This window comes from Thamnophis sirtalis, unplaced genomic scaffold (genome assembly GCF_051295495.1).
Source record: "Thamnophis sirtalis isolate CommonGarterSnake01/CBP01778 unplaced genomic scaffold, rThaSir2_p1.2 scaffold_4, whole genome shotgun sequence".
Lineage (NCBI taxonomy): Eukaryota > Metazoa > Chordata > Lepidosauria > Squamata > Natricidae > Thamnophis > Thamnophis sirtalis.
In genome coordinates this window covers 42,432,785-42,451,524 of record NW_028261384.1, presented here as the reverse complement: position 1 = coordinate 42,451,524, position 18,740 = coordinate 42,432,785, and the positions used below count along the sequence as shown (strand labels likewise).

The 18,740-nt window shown below is 38.1% G+C and overlaps 1 protein-coding gene across 3 annotated transcripts in view; it reads right to left on the bottom strand.

Annotated features, from left to right (window-relative positions):
- The window catches only part of TAX1BP1 (Tax1 binding protein 1), a 46,598-nt gene that overhangs the window by 18,464 nt on the left and 9,394 nt on the right, over nt 1-18,740 (bottom strand). For all 3 annotated transcript variants that reach the window (XM_087712805.1, XM_087712807.1, XM_087712806.1), the window contains exons 2-9: nt 12,906-13,086; nt 9,640-9,742; nt 8,034-8,221; nt 7,403-7,561; nt 4,644-4,792; nt 4,428-4,518; nt 3,653-3,838; nt 2,809-3,036 (exon numbers count right to left, since the gene is read on the bottom strand). In XM_087712805.1, the coding sequence (XP_087568931.1) occupies nt 2,809-3,036; nt 3,653-3,838; nt 4,428-4,518; nt 4,644-4,792; nt 7,403-7,561; nt 8,034-8,221; nt 9,640-9,742; nt 12,906-13,079 (1,278 nt within the window). In that variant the 5' untranslated portion in view covers nt 13,080-13,086. The remainder of the gene's footprint in view (nt 1-2,808; nt 3,037-3,652; nt 3,839-4,427; nt 4,519-4,643; nt 4,793-7,402; nt 7,562-8,033; nt 8,222-9,639; nt 9,743-12,905; nt 13,087-18,740) is intronic.

Here is an 18,740-nt window from a genome sequence, read left to right as displayed (position 1 = left end):
TTGGATCCTTTCCCCAAACAAGAACATATTCTTTCAAAAGAGTTTTTTTCACATTTAAGCTTTTAAGTCAACATATTGGATCCAGATTCAGGAAACACACTAAAGATTCAACAAGAATCTTGCAAACTACATGCAAATTGCTAAAAAATTAGAAAGCCGTTTAAAAAAAGAAAGCAGAACTTTGACAAAGGTGACAGAATTTGAAAAAATTATACAAAACCAAGGATGAATCAGGACAAAACATAAATAACATACTGAAAGACATACAAAGTATGGAATAGAGCTGGAACAAATCAAAGATTGTAAGACAATATGGATACAAAGCTTCAAAGAATTAATGTATAACAATGGGAAAAGCTTTTGGAAAAGAAAATATTTCACAAATAATAAACAAAATTATTATTATGAAATAGTTATGTAAAACTGATCAAATGTCTGTGTCGTTATATGACTCTGATCAAATTTCCTTATATACCACCCATTTTAGAAAAAGGCAAATTAGATATTGCAATATGGTTTTTACAGAGAAAAATATGCTTAGTATTTTTTGTTTTATTACAAAACAAAATTATTTATTTAATTTAGTTTTCTTTTTGTATTACACTGTTTAACAATAAAAATATATAACAAAAACAGTTTATTTCCTATTGGTGCAATGTCTACAATGGATTGATAAAAACGTAAGAAAGAAAAAATTGTTACCAACTTCAGATAAATATCATTTATTTTGATACAAAGTAAGATAATTACCCTGATTTGACTCCAATAATTCATATGGAGTAATATAATTATCCTGTATTTTCTGCTTTAGAAATTTAAGACAATTTCCGAAGAAACTCTCCCACATCAAAACAACTGTTAGGTTACAATAAATTAATTTTAATTAATGAGAATCCTCAAGGGGAAAACAACTCTAAAAGCTTGGGAAATTTTAAAAAATGAGATTACAAAAGTCCAGTCTAGCACAATACCAATGAAGAAGAAAAATAACATCTCCCAAAAGAAACCAGCATGTTTGCATAAAGAACTCTCTGACAAATTGAAGTCAAAAAAGATAAGTATAAAAAGTGGAAAGAGAGGGACATAACTAAGGCAGAATATCAGCAAATAGCCCAAGCCTGAAAAGATGAAGTGAGGACAGCTAAGGCTCACAATGAAGAAAAGCTTGCCACAAAAGTAAAAAATAACAAAAACAACAAAAAAAGCCTCTACCAATATGTTAAAAGCAAGAAAAAAGTTAAGGAAACAATTGGTCCATTGCTGGGAGAAAGTGGCAAGAAGGTGACAAGCAACAGGGAGAAAGCAGAACCGTTTAACTCATTTTTTGCATTTGTTTTTTCACAAAGGGATAAAACAGTCCAACCTATCAAAAACAGTGCCACAAAAATCAGATTAGGAAGATAAGTAGAAGAATTTGGGTTAGACAGCATCATCACTAGATGGATTCATAACTGGCTAACCAACCGCACTCAACATGTAGTCCTGCATCTCATGAACTGCATGCAGTGGAGTACCCAAAGGCTCTGTTTTAGGCCCAGTACTCTTCAACATCTTCATCAATGATTTGATGAGGGAATAAATGAGGAACTCATCAAATGTGCAGATGACATCAAGCTGGCAGGAATAGCCAACACTTCAGAAGATAGACTTAAGATACAGAAGGATCTTGATAAACTTGAACATTGGGCACTATCTAATAAAATAAAATTCAAAGGTGAAAAGGGTAAGGTTCTATATTTAGGCAAGAAAAACGAAATGCACAGGTACAGTATAGGTGGTACCTTGCTCAATAGTAGCAACTGTGAGAGGGGTCTTGGAGTCCTAGTGGACAACCATTTAAATATGAGCCAGCAGTGTGCAGCAGCTGCCAAAAAAGCCAACACAGTTCTAGGCTACATAAACAGAGGGATAGAATCAAGATCACTTGAAGTGTTAATACCACTTTATAATGCCTTGGTAAGGCCACACTTGGAATACTGCATTCAGTTTTGGTCGCCATGATGTAAAAAAGATGTGGAGATTCTAGAAAGAGTGCAGAGAAGAGCAACAAAGATGATTAAGGGACTGGAGACTAAAACATATGAAGAACGGTTGCAGGAACTGAATATGTCTAGTTTAATGAAAAGGACTAGGGGAGGCAGTGTTCCAATATCTCAGGGGTTGCCACAAAAAAGAGGGAGTCAAACTATTCTTCAAGGCACCTGAGGGTAGAACAAAAAGCAATGGGTGGAAACTAATCAAGGAGAGAAGCAATTTAGAACTAAGGAGAAATTTCCTGACAGTTAGAACAATGAATCAGTGAAACAGCTTGCCTCAGAAGTTGTGAATGCCCCAAAACTGCAAGTCTTTAAGAAGATGTTGGATAGCCATTTGTCTGGAATGATATAGGGTTTCCTGCCTGGGCGGGGGGCAGGACTAGAAGACCTCGAAGATCCCTTCCAACTCTGCTATTGTATTGTATTAATTATGCGGAAACATAAAATGAATTAAATCCAGTTTATAGTAACGCAATGGAAGTTGTACCATTAATACTCTATATAGCTTATTCAACATTTTGGTTATATCCTATTATAATTTCAGAGTGGAACTCTGAATTTTTAAAATATATGAATATATGAAAAGCATCTAGAGCTCAAAGTTCAATCTAAATATACTTTACTACACTGTAAGTGATGCCCACATGTTGTTTAGGTAAATACTTAAATGGAATAGAAATGTACTTTCTGCTGAAAGTTATCCAAATAATTTCATATTAACTGACACAAGAGCTTTTTAAGTAAAACGTAAGAACAGAACATTCCTTTTTACCTGTTCATTGTTCACAGGAGATATTTTTTTTAGTTCAGCTACTGCATCATTCAATTGTTTTTTCAAGTTTTCATTTTCAAGTCGAGCAGTATGAAGATCTGCCATTGTTTTATCACGCACATTTACCGCATCACTTAGTTCTTTGGACATGAAAATAACTTCCTGCCTGCTTGCCTGAATTTGATCTTCAGCTTTCCGAAGCTGCTCTTTTAAAAAACTTGACTCTTCCTAGAAAAATAAAGCAGTAAGTTTATATATTATTCTTAATTTATTGTGTTATTCTTAAACAAAAAGAAAAACCAATTTCCAAGGCATAAATATTAGTAATGTATCAAATTCTCCAATTGTTGTCTGCTGTTGCCCATGGCTCCTGGCAATATGTTGTTCTGACCTAGGCTTCCCCAGCAACACGAAGCCGAGTCCTCATCCCGATAAACCCCTTTTATTTAATTTACAATGAATTCCTCTCCAGCAAAGTCCCAACCCATAATCTTTCAAGATAGTCAAAATTACTGACCTTTATCAGGCTTGGAGAGTGGCCAAGCTGATATCTTTCAGACACCCTAATACTTTGCAAAAAAGCAGGAATAAACTAATTATCTCCTGTAAAAACCCCTCCTCTTTCACTCCTCTTTTATTCCCTATGGGAGGAGCTACTCACTGTCCACCTGTGGCCTTATTCCAAGACTGTTCTCTTTGTCTGGCAACTCTGCACATGCGCACACTGGGAACAGACTCCAGCTGTTCATGCCTCACACGTGATGCAGGTAATTTGATTTGGAATATTCTGAAAACAAAATATCAAGGACTTAAAAACAAAGATCCTTTTAATCGATATCAGTACCTTATTTGATGAAGTAAGCAGGAAAGCTTTCTTCAGTTTTTCTTTTTCAGTCACACACAGTTGTAACCTGCCAATCTCTTCTTTATAATATGCTATAAGGTTTTCTTTGTTTCCATCCAAATTCTTAAGTGTCTGGATTTCAGATGCTAATTTACAATTTTCAACTTCTGTATTCTTCAAGTGTATCTGTAATGACATACATAATGAATTCACATTTCTAATCCTAAACAGGCTTATCCCAAAGTAGTTGGGATGAGATAGAAGGCTAAAGCAAAAGAAACTTATTTGGATGCATATTTGATAAGGAACAAATTTGAATGGCCCTAGGCATGCAGAGTAGGATTGGTATGAGGAGATATTTCTTGCTAGATACTAGTGTGCCTGGGCAGAAAAGATACAATATCGGGTAAAGTTTCAATGCAATTTTTCAGGGATCTTGGTCCGGGCAATATATTTGGCTTTTTCTACCTTGGTACAGTGGAAGAAGAGTGTTTTCCAAACTCTTGTCGTTGCTATTGCAATGCTCTACTCATTATTTTCTTAAATAATGGGCTTAAATTTGATGGGCTTAAATTTTATGATTGAATTTGGGGAAATGAGTTTTTTTTATCTAACACTAAAGCAGAGTTAAATCACTGCTTTAGGTTAGGAGGTACTCATACTGATTTATTATGGGGATAGATCATGAACATTGAAAATTTGATTAAGGTACCATCAGTAATAGAATTATCTCTACTGTTAAACAGCTACAAATATTTAATAGCTTGGAATTTACCTTGTAAAGTTCCTTTTCATCCTTTTCTGTTTTTAACTGGCATTCAAACTGTTCCTTTTCCAAGACTACTTTCTTGAGTTTATCTTTCAAACTACATGGGGAAAAAACAATTCAGATTTTTAATTTATTTATTAAATTCTTCCTCAAAGCAATTCTGGGTGTACAATTAAATTTTATTTAATTATCAGTGAAAATAAGTTTGTATTTGTTGTATACCTATCTAATTCTGTTTCCTTTATAATAGCTTTCTGAGTGACAATCATGATGTCTTCTTCAAGCTGAATAACTTTGGAAGTAGCTTCTTCATATTTTTTCTTGAGTTTTTCATTTTCAGCTTTAAGGGTTTCTTCAGCTTCAAAACCATCCTTTAAAAATAAATAAAACTGATTTTAAAGGTGTGTATGTTTACATACATTTAATTCACTTCACCAAATCTACATTAATAACTACCTTATATTTAGGAAACAAAATGTTTATTGAATAGATGTATGATATTTAAGTAATTTTTATCAAGTGAAGTTAAAATCACTAGAGACCCAAGGTTATCTCATATCACTGAATTATCATTTACCACATTCATACGTTCACAGGAGAAAGCAGGATGCAAGTGTTTTAGTATGACATATACATATGCAAAATATAATGAAATATCCAAATTAAAAGTTTAGATCAGATATGCATAAATAAGTGTTTAATGAAAGAAGCAACAACAAAAGTGAACTCTATTGATCTTTTGATTTTTTCCCTCTGTGGTATCATGTGACTCATTAGTGTTACAAGATCTCAGGTGTGAAGGGGGAGCAGGTGTGTTAAAGTTGGTGTTATCGCCCTCACTCTCTCATACTGGTCACTGGAAGTTCAACATGGCACCTCATGGCAATGAACTCTATGAGCATCTGAAAAAATAAATTGTTGCTCTACATAAAGATGGCCTACTAGGCTATAAGAAGATTGCAAATACTGAAACTGAGCTGCAGCACAGTGTCCAAGACCATACAGCAATTTAACAGGACAGGTTCCACTCAGAACAGCCTCACCATGGTTGACCTAAGAAGTTGAGTGCCCATACTCAGCGTCATAGCCAGAGGTTGGCTTTGGGAAATAGACATATGAGTTCTGCTAGCATTGCTGCAGAGGTTGAAGGGGTGGGGCGTCAGCCTGTCAGTGCTCAGACCATACGCCACATGCTACATAAAATTGGTCTGCAGGATTGTCATCCTAGAAGGAAGCCTCTTCTAAAGATGATGCACAAAAAAGCCCACAAACAGCTTGTTGCAGACAAGCAGACTAAAGATATTTATTTATGGAACTATGTCATCAGACCAAGGTAAACTTATTTGGTTCATATAGTGTCAACCGTATATGGCAGCAACCAGGTGAGGAGTACAAATGCAAGTGTGTCTTGCCTACAAGCATGGTGGTGGGAATGTCATGGTCTGGGGATGCATGAGTGGTACCGGCACTGGGGAGTTACAATTCATTGAGGGAACCATGAATGCCACATGTACTGTGACATACTGAAGCAGAGGATGATCCCCTACCTTTGGAGACTGGGCCACAGGGCAGTATTCCAACATGATAACGACCCCAAACACACCTCCAAAATGACCACTGCCTTGTTAAAGAAGCTGAGGGTAAAGATGATCGACTGGCCAAGCATGTCTCCAGACCTAAACCATATTGAGCATGTGTGAGGCATCCTGAAACGGAAGGTGGAGGTGTGCAATATCTCTAACATACACCAGCTCCGTGACGTCATCATGGAGGAGTGGAAGAGGAGTCCAGTGACAATCTGTGAAGCTCTGGTGAACTTTAGGCCCAAGAGAGTTAAGGCAGTGCTGGAAAATAATGATGGCCACACAAAATATTGACACTTTGGAGCCCCATTTGGATATTATCACTTAGGGGTGTACTCACTTTTGTTGTCAGCAGTTTAGACATTAATGGCTGTGTATTGTGTTATTTTGAGGGGACAGCACATTTACCATTATACAAGCTGTATACTCCATACTTTACGTTGTAGCCAAATGTCATTTCTTCAGGGTTATCACATGAAAAGATATACTTAAATATTTACAAAATGTGAGGGGCTGTACTCACGTGTGATATACTGTACATATACTTTTTGTATGGACAATTACTTTTTGTTTTATTTATGCTTGCTAAAAAAATTGCCAACTATAAAATTTTCAAGTTACATTTATGTACTATGTCCTTGATATTTTAGGTAATTATGCATAACAAGATAGCCTTTAATTTGATTTGACAGAGAGAAAACTCAACTTCAGTCTTTTTAAAAGTGACTGTATTAAAATAATAGAAAAAAGTATAAAGTAGAAATTGGGGACATACAATAGAATTTATTATAACCATAAACATATTTAGGTTAGAAAGTGGAAGACTATGATCATGTATATTTAATTGTATTATTTTTATTAACTGCGTAAAAAATATATTGAAACCTCAAACACGTTAAATTCAGGGGACCTAGAGATATAATCCTGGGACTGATTCAATCTTATTAATAATTGGCCTTATTAGTGTTTCTAGAAAATTGAGATATTGGAATTATGGTGTAATATTGAGTAATTTTTAAAATATTAGTGATTCAGCAGGGGACAACAAATACACTGCATGAAGAAATGTTATTGATATTAAAATGTGTTTATGGGAAAGTGATAAAGAATTATAAAGAGAGAATGGTATTGTTTAAAGACAAAGATGTGAATGTAGAAGGACTCCAACAAATTGGGGGGGGGGGGAGATGAGTACAAACTGGGAAAATAGTACTATAAACACTGATATATAAAGGAATATTATAATTACAATGTGAACGTTAAGATCGGAAGACGGTTATATATTTAATATTATTGTTAGCATTGTATAAAAAGTATATTGACCCAATCAATACACTGCGCACAAAATATGTATCGTGTTAAAGGAAAAAATGTTATAGATATAATTATAGAACAAACCTTTTGCTCTGCTTCCAGCTTATCACATCTTTCTTTCTCATACACAAGTTCTTTTTCTAGTCTTTCAACTTGATCTCTAAGTTGCACAGTTTCTTTTTCAAGTGATGCAGTTACTTTTAGTAGTTCTTCTTTTTCTTTCAGAATTTTTTCAATTTTGAACTAAAAACAAAAAACGTTTGCTTCAAAACTGTAGAGATTTTGTATATTAAGTCTACAATTTTTTCCCCAGCCAACAGGTAAGGTGGACTAAAACAAGGAACTATTTTATAACCCATTATATTCAAATCCATAAATGCTTATGAACTAAATTTTATAGTTGATAGCTGAACACTAGTACTTTATTTAAAAAGCCATATAAAATGTAGTAAGGAGCAAAGTTGCTTCTGCAGATACAGATATTACAATCCTGCATGGCATCAATCACACACACATTTTGCTGGTTAATTTTTAATTACATCTTACAAATTCCTTTTCACTGAAGATAGCCCAAATCTCATACAAATCATTCTGCTTGAAAACAGTTTGGGTTCAATTATATTTGATACAATTTCCTACTTTCTTCATATCTCTAATGTGAGATATTAGTATTATATAGTAAACTATATTCTATAAATTGTTTGTTAATTCACACCTCAAGAAGTCCAGCTTTTGTAGTCACTACCAACATATCAGAATTTCCTTCATCTTCCATTGTTAACAATTCTTCAACTGGAGACGATGTTCGAAATTGGAAAGGGGTGCTTGCACCACGTATTTCTCCTTTATGTGTCACATAACAGAATTGGTAAAATTCTCCATCATCATTTGGGAGGTAGTACCCTGATAAAAAGAAGAATTGAAAGCACATACTTGTTCTTACCTAAATATAAGCCAATTTGGTCTAGTGGTTAAGGCACCAGATTAGAAACCAGGAATCTATTGAATTCTAGTTCCGACTTAGTCAGGAAAAACAATCATACTCTCTCAGCCTAACTCACCTTACAGGGTTGTTGTGGGAAAAATAGCAAGAGGAAGGAGTAATAGATATGTTCCTGTCTTGAGTTGCTTATGAGAAAATAATAAAGGTAGAATACACATACACATGTATTTAAATAAAAAGATATTTTAATTATGCTAAAAATACTATGTGTTAGTAGCATCACAGTATTTTTTTACTTGCTATTTATTGCAATGTGCATCTTTTTTATTTGCATTCCAAATGCTATATAGACATAGGTAAAATTAATAAATGAAAAATAATAAGTCTTCTAGCTCCCACCAATTTTTGGTAGTATATAATGTCTCATAATACTGTTCCATCACCTCTTTTTGTAATAATCACCTCTTGATTTTACCATCCCCTTATCCATTTTATTACATGTGATTACATTTCAAAGATGACAGAAAAATAAGGGTACAAATACTATTTTTACAAAAATAATGATTGCTACCAGGTTTTTCTTTGCATGAAACTATTCTTTTTTTTTTAAATTCATAGCAGTCCCGATCAGAAGGCCAAACTCTAGTGATAAAAAATTGAATAAAATGAAACTTGTGCTTTTTCTAAAGTATTCATCCACATTTCTATAACTTTATATAAATATATAAAAATAAAGAGTCCAATTGATCCACAACATTCTTCCAATGACTTTAAGTGCAAAAAATAAAGTTCATGATAAATGCAAAATTAACACTTCGAGCTACAAAAATTAAAACTTAGGTAAAACTAATAAACTCAATAGCCTTGAATTTGACAATTACCTGGAAGGCTTGTATGTATAATCAAACAGATCAATGCCTGTCATAGAACCTATTAAGTTGGAACAGATATATAGGATACATGTATTATTTACAAACCAAAGTTCCATTCCAGGGGATTCATACAAAATATGAATGGATTCTATAAGTGGAAATTAAATTAAGGAGCTTTGCCTATTTATCCTAAACCTTGGGGGTGGGGGTGGGGGTTCTATTCCAAAACAGTCCTTTTAAAACGGCTTCAATGAGTGGTACAGAATACGTCATGTCCTTATATTTACCCTAGTTTGAATATGATCAAATAATAATTGTTGTGCAATTCCATTTTTATATTTTCAACCAGTTATTCAAAGCACTTAATTAAAACTGTTATATAACCCTAAGTAATTTTAGTATTAGCCTAAGAAATAATGTATGTTTCAATTATTTGTAATAAAAATATCACAGTATTTTTGAAATATTAAATAAAACACTTCGCCTGTTTGCTTCTAAATATTTACCTTGGAAAGATAATACACAATTAATTGTTGAACCTTCCACATAATTTTCAGGCATAGGTGACCAAAGAAATGTGTAATAATCTCGTGCAGTACTCCAGCCAACCTATAGAAAACATTAAATAGATAATATATTGTAACAAAACTATGGATTAATAGACAGCTATAACATTCCATATAGTTTAACAAATATCTATGGATCAAATAAACATATAAGGGAGAAAAGAAAGTATAAATCAATGTTCTAGATTAGTGGTGGCTAACCTTTTTCTTGCTGCGTGCTGAAAATAAGCTTGTGTGACTAGGCCAACATGTCTGCTTCCCTGCCTGCCACCCCTTGTGCCCGAGCAGCCCCTCTGCCTACAGATACCATTGCTGCTGCTGCTCTTCTGGGGCCTTGCTTCCTCTCCCGCACAAAACCACTCCAAATTAGGCAGGTGGGATGGTAAAGAAAAGGCAGCAGCAGTGCACATAAGGATTCCTAATTCTTTTTTTCTCTCCAGCATTCCTCCTGCGTAACTCTGCTGCTCCAGCAGAGAAGCGGCAGGGGAAAAGGCTAGAGTGACTGGCTGGCTCAGGTGCTCAAGGAAGCAGGACAGCATTTGCTGGCTGCCCTGCCCGCTGCTCCTTCCTCTAGCCATGTTGGACTTACTTGCCCCAACCACGCTTGCTTACGCTTGTTTTCATTTAGCTGCCATACGAACTCCTCAAAGTCCAAGGGATAGTAAAGAAGAGGCAACAGTCATGCACGCAAGGATTCCTAATTCTTTTTCTTCTCTGGCATTCCTCTTGCGCAGCTCTGCTGCCCCAGAAGAGCAGCAGCAGCGGCAGGGGGAAAGGCAAGAGCAATTGGCCGGCTCAGGCGCTCAAGGGAGCAGGACAGCATTTGGTGGTTGGGCAGCTGGCTGCCCCTTCCACTGCTCCTTCCTCTAAGCCATGTTGGACTTTGAGGAGTTCAAGTGGCAGCTAAATGAAACAAACAGCATAAGGAAGCATGGTTGAGGGCAAGCAAATCCAAAATTGCTAGGGGAAGGAACAGTGGAAGAGGCAGCCAGCCGCCCAGCCAGCAAATGCTGAGTGGCTCTCTTGAGTGTTCGAACCAGCCAGTCGCTCTTGTCTTTTCCCCTGCCATCACTGCTGCTCTTCTGGGACAGCAGAGCTGCTCAGGAGGAACACCGAAGACAGCGAGCCAGTCAGCCATTGCCATTGCTGGTTTTCACGAGCATGCACGCCAAAACCCAGACCAAATGGCCGATGAGCATTTGTGCATTGAAAACAGGATGATCTTCCTGGTATGCGCATGCGCAATGACAGGTTGCTCTTCCAGTTTCTGGCACACCGGTGCACTTGAAAACCAGCAGGTCAACATGTTGGAAGAGATACAGGTGACGGCTCCATGTGCCCGGATAGATGGCTGTGTGTGCCACTTCTGGCACGCATGCCATAGGTTCGCCATCATGATTCTAGACATAACAAAGTAAATAATTTCAGCATGCAGTCAACTGCTACCAAGCAAAGCCTAATATTCAAAGACAACAAAAGTTAATAGCTGCAGCCATCTTGCACTTCCACTAGTTGCTTGCTTAAAACAACTTGGGGAATATAAGAAAAAATTTAATTTAGTGTGTAACACTGAAATTAATTTATGAAATTAATAATATGTAGTCATTGTATCTTATTCTAGTTGACCGCAAACTGAATTCTATTAAGGTATCAGTACCTTAATGAAGGTTCTGGAACTTATGTACAATACTTATTAAAATAATGTATAAGGTTTTGTTTGTTTTATAAAAAAAAAAAACAATTTTAAAAGTGATCTGGGACAATAATTTGGGGCAATATTACCATTATATGGAACTTTATTCTAGTAGGCTTGGACATGAGATTTTGGGACAAAAGGCTTTGCCCTTGAGGTTTATTACTGTATTTTTTGGAGTACAAGATGTATCTTTTCTCTCAAAAAAGAGAGTGAAAATCTGGGTGCGTCTTATACTCCGAATGTAGCATTGGATCTGAAATGAAGGCGTTCCAGGTGGCAGAGATAGTAGTAACTGCCTAGCGCCCCCTTTGCCAAATGAGTGGCGACCTCCCACTTCTCAGGGCTGTTTCAGGAATCAGGCTCCAACCAAGATAGCAAAAGCGCAGGGCAGCGTGTTTACGAGATGACAGCGTCCAGAATAGTGAAGTGCTGCGTCTCTATTGGGCTTGCTGCAGGAAATCCAGGTTTCCATGCCTACGGTTATAGGTAGGAAGACGGGGACGTCTTGGGAGTGGAGCCTTCGGTGCCAAGTCCCTCTTCTATCCCCATGAAAATCATCCCCAACCCCTCCAGTTAAATACGCGTAGGGTGTTATAGGTAGGAAGACGGGGACGTCTTGGGAGTGGAGCCTTCGGTGCCAAGTCCCTCTTCTATCCCCATGAAAATCATCCCCAACCCCTCCAGTTAAATACGCGTAGGGTGATAGGGTTTGTTTTAAATGGATAAAAAGCTCGTTATCAAAATCTGAGTGAAAGTGAGGATTCCCACTGCCTGTAACTTCCTGAAAATGCAAGGCACAGAGATGAAGATGGTCTATGGCAATCCCCACAGCCTGGAATAGCTGGTTGGGAGTATTCCACCTGCCAATCAGCTGCTCCTGCTGAATCAGGCTGCAATACCGTGCTGAAGCTGACCAGGCCATTTGCTGTTTGCTGTAAGGGTGTAATGTATGCTGGCAGGCAGAAAGTTTTTTTTCTTGTTTTACTCTTCCCCAAAATAAGGTGCATCTTATATTCTGGTGCATCTTATACTCCAAAAAATACAGTAGTTTCTAAAAATATACTCATAGAAATGTTTCCGCTATAAAGATGAGGCAATAAAATCTAATAATAGCTTATAATAAAGTAATAAAGCATTTAATAAGACATAGGCAAATAAAACCCTTTTTTAATGAACAAGTTAAACAATTAATCTCCTGCTTATTGTCTAATGACCCAAGAAACGTTGTATGTGTGTCTAATAACAAGGGGAGAGAGGTCAGTTTTAAAAAACCATCTCTCTTAGGATCATATGCAATGATCGGCATTAAGTGGATTAAATTGATTGGACAGCTAATATGTAGGTTATCCAGTAATAAATAAAATGTAATGAAACATGGCCTCAACAAGATAAAAATTTAATTCTCTAAGCATCAATATTTTAAGATAAAAGGCATTTTACATTTTCACTTGACCATTACCCAGTCATTCTTAAAAAAAACATATATTAAAACATTCTAGAAACTGCTTACCTTGAAAATACCAACCCAATCTTTTTGGTGAGGATGTATATAGGGTGTCAGAGTGTAATGGCACTCAAGGTACACATTAGGAAGATAACTTTTTGCTACATTTTGAAAGATAACATGTGCAAAATTTGAAGTCTGGAGGGTATTTGAAGATGAAGCCTCTTGAAAAGATGACATAATTGCTCTGTAAAAAATGTAACCGTTTAATTAATGTAATAACTGAATGACAACATACAGATTAAAATATTTAAAATATTTACAGTATTCTGTATTACAGTATTGTTAGATATTTATCCTAACTATCTATAAAAACATTCCTAATAACCCTGCCTAACAACAAACAAACAAACAAACCTTTTCCCAAAAAACCACCCAATGAGATAGGTTAATAGGGAATGACTGGGCAAAATTACTCGCATGCCTAAGACAGGCATACAACTCATAGCCTCCTCTTTTCAAGCTAACACTGAGGCCACCATGTCTCTGCAGTATATATTATACAGAGAGTACATAAAGCAAACTAATTTGACATCCCTGCTATAAGGGTTGGTTCTAGTTGTACTGTATCACATGTCAAATCTCTTTACTCTCATGTTCCATGGCATATGAATAGGGATGAATCCCATTTTTTACCTTTTTATTTCCTTTGCACAGAAATACATGCTCAATATTTGTGATCCCTTCTAATATTTTATGCCTTTGATAAAATGAATTCCGTAAAACCTTTTGAAAAAATGTGTTTGTTGCATACTTGCAGAAAAGAATATTTGTAGGTTAGGGCTGAAATAAGAGGTCCTTAATACTCTCTGAGCTTGGTTGTTTTCTTGCAAGCATTTCAATACTCAAACTAGGTAATATCATCAGTGCTGGTAGGGACTGGGGTCTGCTTTTTATATTGTAGTGGCTTGACATTGTTAAATACTTGTTAAAAGGAAATATAGGACACAATGTTACATGTGAGCATTATTTTCCTGATTACTAGAAATCTACCCACCCCAGGTTTGAGGATGGAAAATAGCCATTATTTTTCATTTGGGACTGAGTGGTTTAAGCCTTGGGAAATCTTAAAACTTCTAAATTTGTTTCCCAAAATTAGTAATATTAATACTCACTATGTAGCACTTATACCTCATGAAGCCTGGTATAGTCCCTAAGCCAATGGAAGTTATATACCTCGTAACTTAAAATATATGAACAGCAATTTTAGAAGACTTGTTAAATATATACAAAAACATGAACTTTTCAATAGTACAATATTGTTAAATTTCTCCGGTTTAGCAAGAATTTGAAATATGCTAATATACTATCACATTTAAAGCAACTACAAAATTGTAATTTTGTCCCCGAGTCATTCCTTAGGGATAATATATGAAGAACAATATAAAGCAGGGATGTCAAACTCAAGGCCCAGGACCCAGATCCGGCCCACAGGACTACCCTGGAAACAGCAAAGGACCAGCCCAGTGCCTCTGTCATCAAAAACGAAGCTCGGTTAGGCCAAGTGCCCTGTTTTCAGGCACAATGGCCTCATGCAGCCCTCTGCCAGCAGGAAGGCTGCAAAAGGCCATTGCAGCTGAAAATGAGGCCCAGCGAGCATGTGCAGACCACCCAAGGTGTTTTCAGTGGCAGAGGGCTGCAGGAGACCATTACGGCGGAAAATAGAGCTCATGAATCCATTTTCGTTAGCAGAGCGCTTGGCCCACCACAAGCGCCCGACCCGAATAATGTCAAGATGGCCACACCTATACTGGCCATACCCACCTTAGCCCCCAAGGTCAAACACAACCCTGATGCAGCCCTCAATTAAATTTGACACCCCTGCTATAAAGCAATAGCACTTAGACTTACATACCACTTCACAGGGCTTTACAGCCCTAAGCAGTTTACAGAGTCAGTTTATTGCCCCAATAATCTGGATCCTCATTTTACCCACCTCAAAAGGATGGAAGGCTGAGTCAACCTTGAGCTTGGTGAGAATATACAGCAATTTTAGAAGACTTGCATGCAGCCGGAACTCAACAGAAGTATCCTGCAGTACTGCATTCTAACCATAGCCCCATGGCAACTCATAAAAGATCAAATTATTAAACTTTTAAAAATGTACAGAAAAAGGATCAATTGGTAGTTTAAGCAACATATCATTTTTTTAAAGTGCTAGTAAGCATGACAGAATGATCAATGCATGTATGTGATTATGTTCTTGTACTCAATCCCAAATAAATAAAGTTAGCATTTACAGAATGACATTGAACATTATCACTAGACATTTGTTAAACAATAATCTAAAGCAAACAATGAAATAAAGCCAAGAATCTTAGTTACTGTTATTGAGCTTGGCAATGGGTCTGTTACAATTATAAAATGGTCCCTTTTTAATCAAGATAGTAAACATTCAAATAAATTTTTAAGTGTTCAAGAGACCCAATTAAATAATTGACATAACTGGCTGACAGAATATGTGGTTGTGTAATTTAAATAGGCTTAAGAGGAAATGAAAAATATATGGAATTTAGATTTATCAATTAGTAGTTATGAATATTGTGAGAACTGTGTTCAGAGACATGTTCTGAATACCAGTGGTAGGTAGAAGGTACAACAGTGGAAGATAAGAACGTTATTATGAAATTGATTTTCTGGGACACATAGTTTTAATATTTTTATCATTTAAAATTATTTTACATATTATTCCTAGGGTCTTTTTACTGGAACATAAATTGCATGAAATAATGAACTTTCCTTATCACTTCAGTTATGCAGAATATATATAGAGCATCTAAAGTAACTATAAGTTAATCAATTAAAGACTTTTACTTGATTGAGCTAAATAAAAGATGTTGACAGAAAACCTTCTACCTCATTTCTAACGTGACATCTATCAAAAATAGTTACAAAATTTCAAGAAATTTCAGATATACCATAGCAATCTCTTCTTTTGATAAGGTCTGGAAAGCTCAGACAAAATAGCTTCAAATTGTATTATTGTTCTGGCACCAATAATTTCATGATAAGAATATCCTTGCCTGCATTTTTGAAATATTGGAGTTATTAGTATCTCAGATATTTAAGAGACAATAATAACTTCTAATAAAATTATGTGCACATTATTTCCAGCTATACATTTTGGGAAATTCTGTAATGTTTTTCTCCAAAGCCATTCTAAGGTACAGTGCACATCTGTAATGTTTTTCTCCAAAGCCATTCTAAGGTACAGTGCACATCTTAGAAACCACAGAATTGCATGGATCAACTTTCCACATTACCAACAACACATTAACACATTGCATAATATTTACTACTTTGTCCTCATCTGCATCTGTTCAGCTCTGCAAAGAGTTTGTACTTTTAAACTGTTGGCACTGAAACACATATCCACAAATCCACCAACCCATTCATAACTTACAATAATGTTTCTTCAGCTCTAAAGTCTAAGGCCTTTCCTGTGCCCAAGACATATTCACCAATATAGAGCAGTTCTCAAACTATGGGTTGCGACCCCTTTGGGGGTTGAACGACCTTTTCACAGGAGTCGCCAAGACCATTGGAACTCTAAACTTTAGACTTCCCCTTGCATTCTTTGAAATCTCCTGCGGATGGGATCCAGAGTCATTGCCGGCCACGCAGAGCATCACCACAGCTCCACACCATGGACAACATAGGTGCACGCACACACCCCATACAATTACAGCCTCTGAGACTTTGTAATGGCAGGAACTTGTTCTCACTCGCCCGGGCTTTTGCAGAAGCTGCTCTCCAAAGCTCTCCGAAGCCCTCTGAGGTAAGTGAGTGAGTGAGTGAGACAGACAGACAAGGTGTGGGTTGCTCCCTCTTCTCTGGTTTGAATGTGAGTGGGCGGTTTAGTGGCCCGCCTTCTTTGCTACTTCGAGCAGGTGGAGATAGCGCATGCAATAGTCGAAGGCGAAGGAGGTCCCCTTCGTCCTTGGTGGCAGGGGTGCTTTATCACAAGCCTCCTTTCTTTCTCTGCCTGCCCAAATGAGCGAAGGAGGTGCTGGCCCCAAACCGCCTGCTCGCCTGCAATCAAACCAGCCCGCCCCTCCTGTCTTTCGGCATGGGGTCTCTGGAGGGGGATGGAGGTTCTTTCCAAGACTGGCTTCTTTCCTTTCCTCCTGTGGCTGGAAAATAGATATTTTCACAGGGGCAGCAGAAACATAATCCTGAGCAGTCAGTTCCGGCTCTCCCTTCTCCAAACATGTCCCGTTGCTGCTGGAGCTGCTTTTGCTGAATCCAATGTGGTGGCTGCCAGCGAAGCTGCCAGTGAAGCCCTCAGCAATGGCAAGAATCCCGCCACCGCACCTGATTCAGAAAAAGCAGCTCCAAAAACAACAGGACCAATAGGCGGTGGGAAATCCATGCAGAGGGAGGAAAACGCATGCATTCCCCACTCCCTCCATTGGAAATGAGGCAACTGTCAAGAGAGAAGAGGGCAGCGCAAGCCACGTGGGCTTGTGCAGCAGCCGGAGAACAAGAGGCGAGGTGAGGCGAGGCGAGGTGACCACACTGTGTGTGTATGTGAGTGAGTGAGAGACAGACAGACAGACAGACAGACAGACAGACAGACAGAGAGGCACAGAGAGAGAGGAAGGGAGGAGACAGACAGAGACACACAGAGAGATAGAGATGGGAGAGGGAGGAGAGACAGAGATACAGAGAGAATTACAGAGAGAGACAGAGAGAGAGGAAGCAAGGGGAGACAGAGACACACAGAGAGACCGAGATGGGGGAGGGAGGAGAGAGAGACAGAGATACAGAGAGAGAATAGCAGTTGGTCTTACCTGAACTGCTATTTTCAGGGCTCGGACAGGAGGTGTCAGTGGATAGTATTGACACGCCCATTGGCCACGAGACTGGGATGAAGCTGAAGACACGCCTCTGTGCTCCACCCTTTCTTCTCCACTTCATCGAAGTGAGCTTCCCTCAGACTCGAAAACAAGGCACAAAGGAAAACTCCCACCACCCCAGCTATCATACTACCTAGGGCGGGAACTGGAACCTTCTGTCCGAGCCCCAAAAATAACAGTTCAGGTAAGACCAACTGCCATTTTCCAGAGCGAGGGACAGGAGGCTCCAGTGGATGGGACCTACCAAACTAAGTCCCATGGGCAGGGAACTCATGTTCTGCAATAACCTGCTGTAGCATCCTGCGCCCAAATGCCGCATCAGCCAATGCAAACGTGTCCAACCTGTAATGTTGGCGATGGGGATGCCCATGTAGCCACTCTGCAAATGTCCTCTATGGGGGCGTGGGAGGCCCAAGCCCCCGAGGTGGCAGCACTCCTCGTCGAGTGTGCCATGATGCCGGCACTGTCAACCTCTGGGATTTGTATGCTAGGGAGATGGCTAAGCGAATCCACCGGCTAATGGTGAAAGGCGTTACCCTCCTACTCAGAGATGACGGTTGGAAAGATAGAAAGAGTGCCTCTGACCTCTGGAAGGAGGCCGTCCGTTTCAGGTAAATATGGTCGGATGTCCAACCAGTGCCACTGTTGTTCCCATTCCCTAACCGGATTAGGGCAGAAATCGGGAAGAACAAGTTCCTGTGAATATGGAATTCACCTTAGGAAGGAAGGTTGGGTCCAATCTCAACAAGACCCTCTTGTTGTGGAACATGCACAAGTCCTCCCTAGAGGAGAGTGCTCCTAGTTCTGACACCCTTCTAGCCAATGTGATGGCAACTAGGAATACCACATAAGGGTTAGGTGTTTCAGGCTAACTGTTTTCAATGGCTCAAAAAGCTTCTCCATGAGAGCCCGTAGCACAGTGGGAAGATTCCATGTGGGGAATCTATGCAACACTGGGGGGCAATGTTCCCTCTAATTTTTT